At 46.8% G+C, this 16,854-nt stretch overlaps 1 protein-coding gene across 1 annotated transcript in view; it reads right to left on the bottom strand.

Annotated features, from left to right (window-relative positions):
- Positions 1–1,945: 1,945 nt before the first annotated feature.
- The window catches only part of MAP2K3 (mitogen-activated protein kinase kinase 3), a 39,990-nt gene continuing 25,081 nt past the window's right edge, over positions 1,946–16,854 (bottom strand). The window contains exons 11-12 of the mRNA XM_037491472.2: positions 16,300–16,345; positions 1,946–15,734 (exon numbers count right to left, since the gene is read on the bottom strand). Of these exons, the coding sequence (XP_037347369.1) occupies positions 15,651–15,734; positions 16,300–16,345 (130 nt within the window). The 3' untranslated portion in view covers positions 1,946–15,650. The remainder of the gene's footprint in view (positions 15,735–16,299; positions 16,346–16,854) is intronic.

The raw sequence follows: 16,854 nt of genomic DNA, 5'->3' as shown, positions 1-16,854 counted from the left end.
AAATTCCTAGTGATCTTGAGAACTCACCTGGCATTCTTTGTGTAGCCCCTACCTGGAGGGTAAAAGGATCTTTAATTAGGCCCTGAGTCTTCTCTCTAAGAGAAACCCCTGGTCCAGTGCCCTCCACAAGCCCTCACTCTGCCTTCTGGGAGTGCTCTCCCCCAACCTTACTCTCACTTCATTTCCTTCTTGCCCCTAACTGGAGCCATATCTGGAGAAAGTTTTCTCACTTTCTTGGCCCAATTCCTGTTTCCTAAAAGGGTGAAGGCCCAAACAAGATGTCATTCCCTTTGAAACTTCAAATCATCGAAGGTTTTTTCAAGGATGGGATCTCACTGGAATTATATTCACTTTAAACACCTAGTAGGCAAACTGATAGATTTTCTCAGGTCTGTGCTATGTGTCAGAATGCTCAAACTTCTTTACAAGCAATAATTCTCATCTTCACGCCCTTGTCTTATCTCCTAGAAATAATTTACTTAATTCTTATCTTAATGGCTCAGTCTATATGAAGCAATAGGTAGGAAGGTCACACGTTAATCTAGTATTTACCCTGAGGCACCTGTTTACCTGTTGCTGGATTTCTGGCCCAAAGTCTCTTTAATTACTATCCCTCACTGTTAGGAACCTAGAAGCAATGGAGTGTTGCAGCCCTACTTTTTCCTGAACTTCTAACTTAATTCAACTCCTTTCAATTCTTTTGAGCTTATTTCTTTCTTGTAATCTTTGCCAAGTGCAGTCAACAGTAGCAAAGAAATATTACTAACATGTTTCCAACCTCTCCCTCCAGAACTATAAATCCAGGAGTCACTTGGTAATTGTTCTAGGTGACAGGTTTGTGAAACGGTCTGCCCCTGTGTCATCAGGATCTCTGTCTTTCCAGCCTCTTACATCAGTTTCCTTGCAGCTGCCCTTGTACTGCTAAGCCAGTGCCACCTATTTCAGAGGTTGCAATGGCAGTATTTCTCCTCCATATCAGTTTCATTATGAGTCAGAATAAGGCAGACTGTGTTAACAAGTCTCAGCAGTTCAATGGCTCACCCCTATAAAAGCTTACTGTTTGCTCACACATGGTCTGATATGAACTGAGAAGGATCTAGGACTCAGGGGCCCAGATCCCTCTACCTTGGATGAACTCTCTATTCCAAGATGACCACCCCATGAAAGAAGATAGAGGTACTCCAGATCTGATCAATTTCTGCCTGGAGGCGACAGGCAATTTGGGAATCTGAAGGGGAAACACAAGACACTCCCAGGTATGGGAGATTGCAAGGCCTCGGCAGGAATGTCTGGGCGGCTAGAGCAGTGCCATGCTGTGAATTCTCAATACTGATAAACTAAAAGTCCACCCAAGGCAGGGCCCCACACTAATGAGAATCTGCCAACAATAGAATCTGAATTAGGCAGAAGAGAGACAACGGGGACAAAAACAAAAAGAAATAAAAGAATAAGAGGAAAGAAGGAAGGGAGGGAGGGAAGAAAAATTAAAAAGGCCTAGATAAAAGAGAAGATACAAGACCATTTTTTGTAACATTTCATAAAAACAACAGAAGAGGGAACTATAGAACTATGAAGCTAGAAAGACAATTTTGACCCACCCCTCCCCTTGAAAGTTCAGAAAACTCATTTCATAGAAAAATAAGCAACATAAAAAGACTGTGGTTAAATCCCATACAAAGTTATTTTTTTTAAATGAGAATAATAAGCAATGTCCCTACAGATAATGAAGGCATTCCAGAAATATATGCCTGCAAACACATGCCCCAAAACATAAACACTGTGTCCTAATATTTAAAAATGAGTCAACATAAATTAAGAAAGTAATAAAAGATGCAAAAGAATAACAAATCAAAATGAGGAAACCTTAGAAAAGATGTGCTAGAACTGAGGAAAGACTAAGAAATAAAAGGGAAAACTCATTTTAGAATGAAGAATAAACTGGAAGGAACTTAAGAGAAAATAAACACAAACAAGTTTTCAAATTCAGTTAAAATAAACTCTAAAGAGAATTTAGAAGATCTGGGGAGGTGGGAAAATGAGGTTAAAGGGGCAATTGTATAGTGGTGGGTGGAACTAGACTTTTGCTGGTGATTGTAATGTAATATATAATGAAATATAATGCTCTACACCTTCAGCCTAAATAGACCAATGTTACTTCAACCACATTTATTTTTAATGAGAAAATTTAGAAGACAAAGTAGTGGGAAATTTTAAAACAAAATAAAATGGAAGAAGAAATAGGATTCAAGAGAGTGACTATGTGGAGGCCAGGCAAAAAGATCTAACATATGTATAATAGCAGTCACTGAGGAAGGAAACCAAAGCTAAAGGATAAAGACTACACACTATAATTTAAAAAAAAAAAATTCTTTCTTGAAATAAACAGAAACTTGGACCAACATGGAGTATCTGAAAAACTGACCCAAAATATCCAACAGAGAAACATAGTTTGTCATTGGGAATTTAGGCAAGAAGATCTCATCACTAAAGCAAAGAATCAGATTGTCAGACTTACCTAGATCAGCATTTCCTGCCAGAAGCCAAGGAATGCACATTTACAATAGTAAAAGGGTACAGCATGAGCCAAGGACAGTATATTTAGCCAAAATGACTTCCAAGTATAAAGATTGTAAACAAGCTGTTATTAACATCCCAGAACTCCAAAAATATTGCTCCTGTGAGTGCATTCTGAAGATGCTTTTAAAAAACAGCCTTCAGATAACCATGATGACTGAAAAAAAACAACACAGAACTGATGGTTGGCATTAAATATAAATATCACAGTTATTTGTACATAGTTACTTATACACTTAAGACCAAATAGAGATTACAACAGATATAGCAGAGTATGATGCAGTTCAACTGTCAAATATTTGACAGGAAAATGGGAATAGCATATAAAAGTAGAAGCTCATTGGTTGCCTTGCCGGTTATGCCTGGGAGGAAAAGGCTACTCAGACAAATCAGATGTTGTGGGAACAGATGGGGGCAAGTTTCAACACTGCTCATAGAGGGAATCGATAGACAAAAGAAAGGAGACTAAAGATAGTAATATAAAGGTAACAACTGGAATAAAAATGTGAAACTCTCCTAAGTACAAAAGAAAGCCAAAGAGAGGGAGATTAAAACCATGTTTAAAGATAATTTGCTCAAAACACTTATAAAGATATAAATGTAACATAAAACAGTAAGGCAGAACTGAGGCTAAATATATTGATTATATGGTCTTCACTCACCTATTAATAGAAAAAAAGGTTTTTAGGTTGGCTAAGAAAGGAAACTCCAACGTTATATTTTCAGTCTCTCTGGAGTGATGGCCAGAACATATTGTCTAGTGAAAATTGTAAGGCAGAGAAAAGTAACTGTAGTGTGCTCCCAATTACCTAATAAAGGAGAGGACATTCACAATACAAACCGCCTTGTATTAGAAATAAAAAAGGAAGAATGTTCTGATTATCTGATTATCTGTTTTCTGTCACGGTTTAACAAACTACCCCAATAGTTGGCTAAACAATCATTTTATTATATAAATGGTTTTGTAGGTTGGGAATTCAGGCAGAGCTAGTCTGGTGGGTTTTCTTGACCACAAGGCATGGATAGAGGTCACTCATTGGTATCCCATTGGAGATGGCCCTACTGGAAGACACCTGGTGACTTCACTCACACAACTGGTATTTGGGGAGACAGCTGGAAGGCTGGATTGCAGACAAGTGTGCCCACACGTGGCCTTTCCTGCAAGGATTCTCTAAGTAGTCAGGACTCCAGGCAACAGTTTCCAGAGTGAACCAGGTGGAATTGCTGTGATGTTGCAGACTCAGCTCGGAAGTCCCTGAACATCACTTTTGCCACACCCTGGTGATGGCTGAAGCAGCCATAAGTTCCCAGATTCAAAGGGAGGAACATTTCAATGGGATGAACATCCAAGAATTTGTGACCACATTTCACAAATACCACACAAACTATGTGTTTTTTTTAATAGTTACTAATTGAGAAGAGCCTCGGCAAGAGTACTTATTGCAAGCTACTGAAACTCATATAATAACCTCCATGAGTTCATAATTGTTTTTAATCCCTACTTTAATCCCTATACCATTGGAAGACTAGCTTAATGTAGAAAACTGCTAGAAGGACCCAGTCCAGCAAGAACCCTGCCTTTCCTTTACAAACCAGCAAAGTAGTAGTGAGGGGAATTTTCTCTCCATAGAAATACTTCCTGGGCCTCCCTGGTGGCGCAAGGGGCTAAGCACCACACTATGTAGAAATCCGCAGCCTCTGCAGCATGAGTTCCATCCCCAGCCAGCGAGGGAGCAACCCACATGGCGCAGCAGACCTCTCCTGTCTCGCCCACTGCTCCCCTCAGCAGTGTATTTCAGTCTGCCTGTTCTATTCCCCACTCTGTCTCTGGTGAATCTTCTCACCATCCCCCGCCCCGCATCTCTGGCCTGTACCCCAGCACTTGTATGCATAAATAAATAAATCTTTACCAAAAAAAAAAAAAAAGAAATACTTCCCCCCATAATGAGGCAAGAATGATAGAGTTAGGATAGCACCAGTTTGCAAACACTGATAAATAAGTGAATCCAGGCACCAAGCATCAGCAGCTGCCAACACCACATATATGCCAGGGGATCACAGAACACAGAACTTTCCACCAAGTATTCTTGCAAAAATAAAAATAAAAAGTCCACCCTGAATCATACCATCTTCCAATTTACAGGAAATATAAAGACTGGGAAATTCTACAGGACTAAATAACCCAGATTCTTCAATAAGTAAATTATAAAAAGAAAACTTGGAGTCAGCCTCCATGAAAGATACTTAGGAGGTACATCAGTTAGGGTGGCTCGGAGACCTGATTCAGAGCCTGATTCAAACCATGTGGTGTGCATTTTGACATTTACAAGATGATTCTAAAGTTGAACAACCAGTAGATATTTGCTTACATTAAGGAATGATTATCACATGTAAAGTATTAAATAATGATATTCATTGTTTTTTAAGCCCCAATCTTTCTGAAATATTTGTGGGGGAAATTATAAGATGTCTGCATTGAGTGGGATGAATGTTCCAATAACTTGGCAGGGGCAGAGGGTGGGAGAAAAGAAAAGATGAGACTGGAATGAGAGATCTCTACTGAACTGAGTGCTCAGCATCTAAAGGCTCATTACTTGCCCTCATTTTGTATGTGTTGAGACCTTACATAATAAAAGGCTTATGTATATAAATTTTTGTATAATAAAAAATTCATACACAGACAAAAAAAGGCTGGTAGGACATAAATTAAAATGCAAGCTGTACATCTTGAACTTACCTGATGTTGTATGTCAATTATATCTCAATAAAAATAAATTTTTTTAAATGCTAACCATAAATAATTCTGGCAGATGGAATTATAAGAAAGTTCTCTTTTTAAATTGCTCGATATTTTCTAAAATTTCCACAAGGAACACATAGCACTTTAAAGAAAAATTCAACCAAATTAGCCTTCATTCCCCAAGGGCGAAGGTTTCTCTCGGCTCTCCAGGTGGATGGATGACTTGGCACGACCTGGCTGGGAAGCCATTTGGCTGCAGAAACTGTGGCCCTACAGGCACATGTGCTTCCCCTCACCCCCACTTCTGGGATCCGTGCCCAGGAAAAGCATCTAAAATCTGGAAGGCCAACCAAGAGCCAGCTCCAGGACATCCATGGCAGCGTTAGTTACAGGAACTGGAACTAGGAGTCAGGGGCCATGACCAATGACTGGAGCATTTAGGTGAAGGCAGGCCAGGCGTGGTCACAGAGGTCGTGGACTGCTAGGCAGCCACCAGATTGGTCTGCATGACCTCAGACTTAATGGTGAGTGAATGGAACACACACCTGTACATCTGCCGTGACTCCATGGTGAATCGTATGGAAACTGAATGGAAGCCAGTTATCAGCCTCCTGGGACACCCCATTAATATTTCAAATGAAACTGCCCTGACCCCTTGAGGGGGAAATTTGTCTTTCCAAAATCTCCTCCAAAGTCCTCAGGAAGCTGACAGATCCCAGTGCCGTGTCTGTCACACTCCCAGTTTTGTCCCTCTACCTGTCTGGCCAAATTCCATGGACATCAGTTTCTTTTCCTGGATTGCAAGCCCTGCCAGGCTGCTGTGGGTATCAATTTAACTGTGGGAACAGGTGGGCTTCACAGCAAAGATCTCAGCACAGACAGCTCTCCCTGGCCACTCTTATCTTTTCCCCCCAACTCCTTGCTCCAGGATGCTCTGAAACCCCACCCAGAAGACACTGAGGCTTCTGACACCCACAGAGTCCACAGCATATTTCCTCAAAGTCCATTCTCAGTGAAAGAATTTTATTCCAAATTTAAAATAATATTTCATTTCCTTATTTGTAATGGGAACTGACAAATATTCCCTCCTCCTACAGTCAGAGCCCTGGTACCTGGGCAGGTACCTGGCTGCCTGTGTAAAGACTACATTTCCCAGCCTCCCTTGCAGATCTGCATGACCATGTGACTAAAAAATGGCCAAGGGCCATCTCTTCCCCCATCCTGCCACCCAGATTGTGGGCTTGGTGCCAGGGAACCATTTTGAGTCACAGGGATAAAGGCGTCAAACAGAGCAGCGATCTGGGAGGAATGGAGGCCCTGGCACCGTGCAGCTGCCATTTGTTGCTATGACCACAGACCCTCGGAGTGCTCCATGAGAGAAATCATCTGCTTTAAAGTGTCATCAATTTGGTTTTGTTGTTGTAGTTAATAAGCAGCCAAACCTAGGCCCAAACCAATAAACTGACTCTGTTGAAGTGTGCCCAGCCAGCATCAGAAGGTTGACTCTCAGGTTCTTCCAGAAGCAGGGCCTGAGGCAAGTGCTCTGTGAAGGAAGTTCTCCTGGCAGAAATCAGTGAGGAAGTAAGGGAACAGGAGAGAGTAGAAGCCCAGCAAGGGTGCATTCTCCTGGCATGGCATGCTCCCAGGGAGCTAGGGAGTGAGACAGCACCCTGAGTTCGTGCTGCTTAAGGCAAAATACTGGCTTTCCTGCTGCAGCGTTGGCTGGCAATGCCCTGGGATGTGGGTAAAGACTCCCAGGCACTCCAAGTTTGCTGTGGGGTAGGAGGTTGGGGTTAAGGTAGCTCCGGGGATTTGAGGGCAATTCTCTGAAGCTGGTCCAAAATGCAAGTGGTCAGCAGTGAGCATAGAGGAAAGTTGAGGTGGAAGATGGGGGAGGAGGGGTGTCAGGCATGGGGTCTGTATAAAGAGGTCTGCAGGCACTGGGAGAGGGGTCAACTCAGCTCCACACATGAGAAGCCTTCCAGGCCCTTTGTGGTTCCCACCCTGTCAACTTCTCCCACCAACCTTAGCCCCCCTGACAAAATGAGCAACTGAGAGGCCCAATGTCCTTCCAGGTCCTTCACCAGGAGTGAAACTTAGGGTTTGATTGCCCAGTAAACCCTGCTGGCAAGCCCCAGCTTATGGGTATGAGAACATAAAAATCAGAGAAGTGTGGCAATCTGCCCAAGACCACACAGCCCAACAGGAGGACTGAGGCAGGTGGACAAGGGGTGGGGGAAGGGAGGAGAAACGAGATGTTATAGAAAAGACTAAAACCATGAGAGAACCTGGAAGTAGGCCCCAGATTCTGTGGGGAGCCAAGAGAGCTAGGCTGGGTGTGGCAGTGGGAAGTTATTAGGGGAGAAAGATCTTATAACAATTCCATTTACTGAGCACCTCTATGGACTAAAACCTGACCTTCCCCACTAGGATTCTCAGAAGCACTGGCTTCTTAGGTTGTTCAGTAGCAGACACTGAGAAGGATTTAGGGCAGGAAATCCAAGGAAATACCCATAGGGAAGTGAGACAGGGAGGAAAAGGGCCAATTAAGTGGGTATTCCCAACTCAGTTCTCTCTGGGGTGCCTAGTGTGCCTTTCAACTTGGGAAGCCTAGAGATGGTACAGAACAGACCCTTGGTCCCCTCTCCTTGGGGGAGGGATACTCCTGAGGACCACAATCTTTACGCATGCTGGCCCAGAGAGAGCTCCTCGGCAGAGGTAGGCATTTCCATTCTCCCCATTTTCCTAAGGAAGAACTTGACCTCACAGTGACAGAGGGGCTGCCACAGTCACATGGCTGGAAAGCATGGTTCCTCCGCCCATTCCACCCAGGGCACAAGATCCTCCCACCCTTTCCAGCTCTTTCTCTTTCTTTGTTCTGAAAATAGCATTTACCAGTATTTTGAGACCAAGTGCTTTCTTTATTTTAACAAGATTTAAATAAGGTAGAGCTTTCCAGGTAGACTTTGGCATATTATTTACTTAGTTCAAGTAACCCTCTCTAGGGATGAAAGGCCAATACCTGAAAGGGAAAGAATAGCTCAGTGGCCAGACCCCACCCTGATAGTCAGCCCTGGAGGCCAGGCACCATCTGGTTCACCAGCCCTTGGAGCTGGCAACCTGGGTTTGGATTTCAGGCCTGCCCTTCCCTAAGTCTGCAAACTTAGACAGATTGTTTAACTTCTCTGTGCCTCCATTTCATCATCAGTAAAATGGGGACGGTGACCAAACAGCCTCATTCAATGTGATAACCAACACAAAGTGCATGGAAAGTGCCTGGCACAGAGCAAGCTTTCCATAAATGCTAGGTCAACCCTGCCTCCAGGGAGCAGAAACTGGTGTAGGCAGCAGACTGGGACTCAAACAATAGCCACCCAGTGTGACTGGAGCTGCCACAGAAGCCTGTGAAATCTTACAGTCCCAGAACGGATGCTCCAACCACCAAGACCAAGGGTTAAAGGGCAAGTCCGTCTTGGTCATGGCTAGTTGTTGACCAGGGTGGGGGGTTTAAAGCGAACTATGAGAAGGAGAATAAATTTGGAGCCCAAAGAACAAGGTTCCTGATGCTCCCCATTCACTCTGGGCCTGGAAAGGCCCAGGAAGGGGGGCGGGGGTGAGTGTGGGGGTACAGGAACCAGAGAGACAGGTTTACTAATTGAGCACCTATTGTGTGCCAGGCTCAAGTCAGACTTTTACACTCTCAGGGGGAAACTCGCCACAATCCTGCATGATAAAAAGTGTGTCATGTTAGCAGCCCCAGATTGCAGAGGAGTTAACAGTCCCCGAAAGGTTTATGTGACATCTTCAAGGTTACACAGTCTGGGGTGAGATCCATGTCAGGGTTTTTGATCCGACCTAGGGATGGGGAGTAGGCAACCTCTATGAGGGTTGGGAACATGCCACAAGGCTTTGAATGCCAAAAAACCTTGGCTGGCAGCAATGACATTTCAGAAAGGGTGATACTATTGTTCTTAATGTAAATCTGATCACACTGCTTCCCTGCTTAAAACCCTCTGATGATTTCCCTTATGCCCTGAAAATAAAGTCTAGAGTCCTTGCCTTGGCCTGCAGGATCCATATGATCTGCCCCCAACCCCTAATTCTCTGCAGTGGCACCAAGTCTTGCTCCACCTCAGGGCCTTTGCACAGCTGTTCCTGCCTGCTACCTCCACTCCTCCTCCCCTTTTGCCTTCAGCCCCCTCACAGGGAGTCTGCTGAGGCTGTGGGCTGTCTCCCAAGACCAGTACCCAGCAAGGGTCCCACTCTCCTAGTCCCCTTTTCTTTCATGGCACTGAGTACTATTTATAATCCTCGGAGTCATGCATTTTCAAGGGAGGCAAAAGTTGGTCCTTGGGAGAGTGAAAAAAAATCTTAAGTGTTAGAATTATTTGTGACCCTACAGGACAAAATCTGAATCCTTAGTATTGTATCTCTCATTAGGGAGAAATTAAATTTAAATAATTTAATTAATTAATTAATTTAATTGCTTAGCTGTAATTAAGCTTAATTAATTTACATGATTTAATTAATTCATTTAAATTTAATTTGCTGTTTCTCCTCAGAGAGCAATCATGAAAAAAAAGGTGGGAAACTGCTTAAAGCATTTGTGAGTTTGCTTTTGCTGAGTCTGAGGTCCTCTCTGAGCTCACAGAGGATAGCCGTGGCTTCAGTCCTGCTATAGCTTCAGTTCCAGAATGCTGCATGGCACACAGTAGGTGCTCAGATAACACCTTCACAGTGCCAAAACCTGCAGAGAACAACCCAGATGGCTCAGCTGTAGTGTCCATGCTGGTTCTTCTTTCCCTGGATCCTGTGGGCAGTGGGGAGCAATGGAAGACTTGGGAGCTAGCAAAGAACTTCCTGGGCTGGTGCACCCCCAACCAGAGATCGCAGCTGCTGCTGCCTTCCCTAGTCTTGCCACGAGGCGGGCCCAGGACAGGAATAGAGCAACCCACGGCTTCTGCAAGGCTGGAGGGGGTGGATGTAGCTAAACCCAGCTTGGCAGGTGGTTCAATTTGTGCAGGGCAGAGCCTGGGTTGCAGGTAGGGGGTGGTCAAGACTCCTAGGTTTGGGGGCCCACCCGGCTCTACCTCACTATCTGGCGAGCCTTGGGCAGGGCAGGTTTCTTGAGACTTTGCAACCTCCAGGAGAGCCCAACTGCACTGGGCATGAGGATAAACGAACTATGATAAACTTAGCACTGCTGATGTATATATAGACCCTCCCACCTGGTTTCCAAAAGGATTTGAAACAGATTTCACAAGAGGCAAAGAAATGAGCATTTAGAGTGTGCTGGAGTTTACACACGAGCCCTCACGTCACAGGCCCCAGGGAGCAGAATCAGGACAAGAAGAATCTCAGATGGCTCCAGGAAACCTGTCTGACAGAAATGAGCTCCCTGTCAGAGGAGGTATGCAAGCAGAGGCTGCAACCCCTGGCAGAGGTGTGACTGTGGAGGCTTCAGAACAGCCAGAGATGACACAGGCCCTACTTGCTCAGCCACCACTCTTGCCCACGGAGAAGCCAGGGACGTAACCCCAAGATAAAACTGGTGGAGGCAGCTGCTTCCTGGGGTCAGAGTTCCCCAGGGAATAAACCATGATTACAGTTCCTGGGAACCATTTTTGTCCTCAATGATGCCAGAAGCCCTATCCTCAGACACAAAGTGAGGCAGCCATTGTGGGGGTGACCCCTGTGCAGGTGTTCAGTTCCCAGTGTTGGTGCTGATTGCTGTATGGCCCTCAGCTGGCCACTTCCCTTCTCTAATGCAGAATCCCCAATCCATCCAATAATGGAGTTGCCTCACTCCTAGGGAGTCCTTCCGGTGTTGTCCCAGAATAATTAGAACTGCACTGGGCCTTCCTGGGTTAAGCACTGCACTATGAAGCAATCTGCAGCCTCTGCAGCATGAGTTCAATACCCAGCCAGCCAGGGAGCAACCCACATGCACAGTAGACCTCTCCTGTCTCACCCGCTGCTCCCCTCAGCAGTGTTATTTCACTCAATCTGCCTGTTCTGTTCCCCACTCTGTCTCTGGTGAATCCTCTCATCCCCCTGCATCTCTGGCCTGTACCCCAGCTCTTGTATACATAAATAAATGTCTTAAAAAAATAATTAGAACTGTACCCCCACCCCCACTTTGTCACAAAACTTGGCACAGTTGTGGCAGGGCCCACTCTCTAGACCCCACTGTTTTGATTCTGGGCTCAGCCTTGGGGCCAGAGTACACATTTCCTGTGCCTGCCCTTTTTCCTTTGTCATTGTACACCTCCTTCACACCAGGCTCTGAGAGATACACACATCCCAGTGCAAGAAGAGCTCCCAGTCTCAAGAGGCACAAGAATGTAAATGAAGAAATATGAAGGAAATAGAGCAGGCAAGGGGATTGAGTGGCAGGATAGGTGGGAGGCCTCTCCGAGGAGGCATGTGAGCAAAAACATCCCGAGCCGGCCAGGAAGTCACTTTGTGGGTAGGGAGAGATGTGGCTGATGGAAGCCTTCAGGGAAGAGAAAACAGCTAGTGCAAAGGCCCTGAGGCAGGTCTGGCTTGGTATGTTTGAGCACTGATGGTTGAATGCAAGTTGCTGAGGGGAGAATGCTGGAGAGAAGTTGGGGAGATGGGCTGGCGTGAGTATTGTGGACCATCTGGGGATGGAGAAGTCACAGCAAAATACTGGAAGAAGAGATGCTGAACTAATATTTAACAAGGAAGGCTGCCTTCTCTGACCTCCAGAAGGGAATCCGCCAAGTCCTCCCTTTGAAGCCAAATATCCACTCCAAAGAGGCATGAATGCTGCATCTTTAATGCTGCATCATTAATGCTACCTGATGAAGAGGCTGACACGGCTATAATTGAAACAGAAAGTCCATGGCCCCTGCCATCTGTCTATCAGTCCTGGAGACTCATTAGCCCCAGATCTGCCCTAGGCACCCACCCTGCTACCTGCAGGGAAATGGAGACATGCCACTCAGCCAAAGGGCCAGGCTGGACCCTGTGCTCTGGTCCCAGACTGCACCCTGACATCAAAGCACAGACATCAGACAGGGTTAGGGATAGGGGGCCCACCCACCTGGGCAAAAAAAGGAAGGTGGTGGGCCCTCCCTGAGTTCATAGGTTGTATAAACTGTGAAGGCCTGGAAACCAGGCATGTTCTCTAAATGTCAACAAGACCTGCACACTACACTGGCTTTCCCCACTTGGGTCCTTGGACACCCTTTGTAAAAGTTGTAGGGTCCCCTAAATGGAAACTGTACAAAACAATTGGTGTTTGTACTAATGTGGGAATCTGCAAAGGCTGAAGGGCTTTCTAATCTTGCCAATGCTTATAAACTGTAAACTATTTGGTAAACTAGAAAGTGTTGTGTAATCCTATGGAGGGCTTTGCAAATTGTAAATGACTTCGTAAACTGTTTCGTAGAGGACCATACACTGCAAAGCCCTTTGTAAACTTACGGTTCTGTAAGCTGCGGAGTCATTGCCAGCTGTAGAGGGCTGTGCACTCATGTCAATCAGGGGATGAGTCAGGCCTCCCGCCCTTTTACCCAACATCAGCGTTTGCATGGAGGGAGGGGCAGGTGCACGCGGCCAGCACAGAACCAAGCTGAGAGGGTACCAGCTCCACGCAACTCCCGGCCCACCAGAGACCCCCACCCTAGGACACAGGTTCTATAGACCTGCAAATGCGGGTGTAGGGAGAGGGCGGGGTAGTATGCTCCGGGACCGGGCGGGGCTCCGGGGACAAGGGGTCAAAGTCGGGGCTCTGCCGCCTCCTGGTGGCTGCAGGAGAAGCAACTGAGGCCACGCCCCTGGTACTCTGGGCCAGTAGGACTTGTGGGTGCTCTGGCATGCATGCACGCACTCACAAGCCGCCCATCCACACACACACATGCACACACTCATGCAAGCACCTACACGCCATGGAGGACTTCGGGATCCATTCATTCCCTCATCTTTTCTTTCAGGTAGACATTCATTCTTGCTTTCATTCAGGAAAGTTTGCCAGCCCTCTCCCTAGGTGAGTGCACTGGTGGCACAGAAGTGGCAGGTCAAATCTACCGGGATAAGCAGATAAAAATGAGCTAGACTGCTTGTTGTACCAAGTGGGGTGAGCCCTCTCTGAGCAAGTAATGTTGGGGACCAGGAATGGGAGGAGGGGTTCCAGGCAGAGGATAGTCAGTTCAAAGGCCTGAGGATGAGAACAAGCCTTCATGATGGAGGAAGGGGCATAAAAGCACCTAGAAGCTAAGTGACACACCAGGGAAGGCTTCAATGGCAGAGGTCTGTCCCAGACTCAGGTCTATTTGAGGACAGGTTGGACTGAGGATGGTGGGAGTGGTGGGCAGAGGACGGATGGACCCCCAGGGGGATCTGTGCTCTTCTGGTAACCTGCCCCAATTTCCCTGGAAAACTAGGGAGGCCCTACTCTCAGACCTTGAGTCAAGGCCCTCTTGCATGTTTGACCCTGTGGCTGTAATGAGCTTAGTATTTCAGTTGGAACCTGGGCCCTTTGCTAAGATGGTGTGAGTCACCAGGTTCTGTCTGCTCACATGAGGGAAGTATGAAACTGAGGTGGAGAAAACAGCTAAGGTGAACACAAGTTCTTCAGGTACCTGGATCCAACTGTGCCTGAAGCTAGACAGTTCTTATGACATGAACAAATAAATTATCTTCTGCTTCAGTCTGATGGCAGAGGGTTTCTGCCCCAGTCCAGGCCATCAAGATCACAGAGGCAGACTGGACCCTGGCAAGGTTGGGCCTTCCTCAAGCTGCCTCTACTCCCCTCAGAGCTATCTCCAGGGGGTTGCTATCTTGGAGATATACCCAAGCCTCAATTTCTCCATCTTACAAGTCGTGTAGCTTTGGACAAATTTCTTTGGCTCTCTGGATCTGTTTTCTCTGTAAACTATGGATAACATAACAACCTGAGGTAACAATACACTCAATGAGGTGACAGTGTCAAGTCCTGAGTGTAGTGTCTGGTCCATGACCATTGCTCTGTCCCTCTGGCTATCACTACACTTCAATGACAGAGAGACAGGTAGCCCACTGGTGGACTGGGCTAGTGCCACAGTCTAGCAGAGAGTCTGGAACCTCACCACAGCCCTCCATGAGTCTAAGATCCTCCTATGTCAAAGGATTTGGCAAGTGCAAGGCCTGATAGGTCACTAGGCCCCCATCCCCTGGTCATGCTGCTCTGGTCCTGTCCCAGGGGCAGAAAGTCCTTCTAGAAGCCAGACCTTCCCTGAGGAAGGGCTCGTCGCTATGACATACAGTCTCACACAACCTTTTGTCCCATGTTTGTTTTGTTTTTTTTTTTTGTTTTTTTTTTTTTTGTTTTTCTAAATTAAAACAGCAATCAGGTAACTGTCTGAACCCATCGGGGATAAGACCCAGAACGGGCACAGTCCTTTCTTTCTTCAAAAAATATATTTTCTTTTTTTTTTTTTAAACAACACCAAAAAGCAAGTCCACAGCCCCTGTTGCGCCAGCCCCCAAGAAGAGTGAGCTGGACGTTTCCCCAGAACGTCTCTGAGCAGAGACCTTGGGTACATCCCCCTAGATCCCAGCCTGAGCAGAAAGGGCGGGTCACTGCCTGCTGGTCCCTAGTGGGTGGAAGAAAAGTGATCAGCTCCAAACCATGCAAGAAAAACTGCCAAACCCAGAAAGCTAAAGGGAAAAAAAAAATTGAAAGGATAAATTAAAAAAACAAAAAAGTGAAACAACACCCTGGAGGTGGAGGGCTGGGCTGTAACCCAGGTCCCTTAGAAGCCCTGTTTGCCAGTGTGGGGTGAAGGCCTTGGGTGGCTCCTGGTAGCTCCCTAATGGGAATCTCAGGGGAATTCACATGGCTCATCCCCCTCTTGTGTCCTGCCCCCTGATGCTGGAACAGAGGTGTGGCTGGGCCCCCTGGGCCAAAGTGTGCAAAGTCCATTCAGTCAAGAGATAAAAAAATATACAACTTGGTGGCATCCAGGGCTGGTGAAGGCAGTGGCTGCACACAGCAGCGGCTGCCTTGTCTGCCAAGGGCAGCAGCATATGACAAGGTCATCCAGGCCCCTCCAAGTCCAGGGTCTTGGGGGCTGGAGACTTGGGGTCCTTGGAGCAGCAGGGAGAGAGGCACTGGCAGGACCCACATGGGCCTGGCTGGGGACCCCCAATGGTCTGCTTCTTTGGCACTTGGGAACAATGGCCTGTTGCTGAGCAGAACGGGAGTAGCCCCCTTGATTCCTCCTGATGCCCAAGGCCAGGTGGCAGTAGCTTATGGATGTGGGCAAGCACTGCCCGGCAGAGGAGGCCATGGGCTCTGGAGGGCGGAGTGGGGTCCAGGCCCCGGCCCCTATGAGTCCTCTCCCAGGATCTCCTTCACAAAGGCAGCGATGTCTGTCTTCTTAGTTTTGTGCAAGGTGAAGAAAGGGTGCTCCTGGGGGGATAAGGAAAGGCATTCACTTTGGATGGATGGTGAGGGGCAAAGTAGAGATGCTCCTGCCTCCCTAACCCAGCCTAGCTCCTATGAGCTCTCCCACCTGGGATACCCTGCTCCTGCCTGGCAAACTCCTACCCATCCCTCGAGGACCTCCACCCCCAGAAAGCAGTCCTTGTGAGAAACTGTTGAAGATTTCCTCCTTGGTCTTCTGCAGCCTTCTTCCAGCCACTCATCACACATTTCCCCACAGGTGCCAGGATGCTGGCTAGGGCTTTCATGTGGAGTGCCCTCTCCACTCTCGCCATCAGCAGGTTAACCCGTCCTTCTAGGACAGTTCAAATGCCATCTCCTCTATGAAGCCTTCCCTGATGCCTTCAAAAACAATGGTCCATCTGCCCTCCCACCAGCTTCCCCTTCTGTCATAGCACCGCCTGTGTGTGCCTTCACAGGGGTGGGTGTGGAGGAAGATGAGGGAGCCAGGAGCACAAGAGTGATTAAGTCCCTAAATCAATCAGTACTAGGAGCCACCCCTGCCCGGAATTTGTTCCTACCACACACTTACCATCAGTTCCAGGTAGCTCATACGCTCTGCAGGGTTCTTCCTTAAGCTAGGAGAGAACAGGGCAGGCTGGGGCAGGCTGGCATGGAGGAGTGAGCGCCAGCCCTGCAGGCTGGGCTCACCCATGACCAGACAGCAAGGGGAACACATGCATTTGAGGCTGAGGAAGAAGGGACAGGGCTCTTCTCGGGGGCAGAGTAGGAGCCTTGGGTGCACACTACAAATCTGGGACTGACTCTCTGTGTCTCGGGATCTTAGCTTTCTTGTCTTGTCTCTACAATAATCTACAGAATTCCTAGTGGTCCTAATACAGAAATGACACTAAAGTGGCACAATTTATAACCATATACTTGGTATCCTTAATCATTATCCTGGTTTCTGGAAGAGGAGAGGCCCACATTAAAAAATGACTAATAACTCTGTCTGCCACATTCATTTTCAGTCTTTCTTATTTGCTGATAATGAAACAAAGGCTCTGAATTTTCCTTAGTATCTCTTTGTCCACAACACACAGCTGTTGATACGTCATGTTCTCATTGTCTCACTATTGGAGAGTTG

The sequence above is a fragment of the Talpa occidentalis genome, unplaced genomic scaffold (genome assembly GCF_014898055.3).
Source record: "Talpa occidentalis isolate TD23 unplaced genomic scaffold, MPIMG_talOcc4v2.1 talOcc4.7, whole genome shotgun sequence".
Lineage (NCBI taxonomy): Eukaryota > Metazoa > Chordata > Mammalia > Eulipotyphla > Talpidae > Talpa > Talpa occidentalis.
The sequence above is the reverse complement of the archived record's forward strand: the minus strand, read 5'-3'. Positions and strand labels throughout refer to the sequence as shown.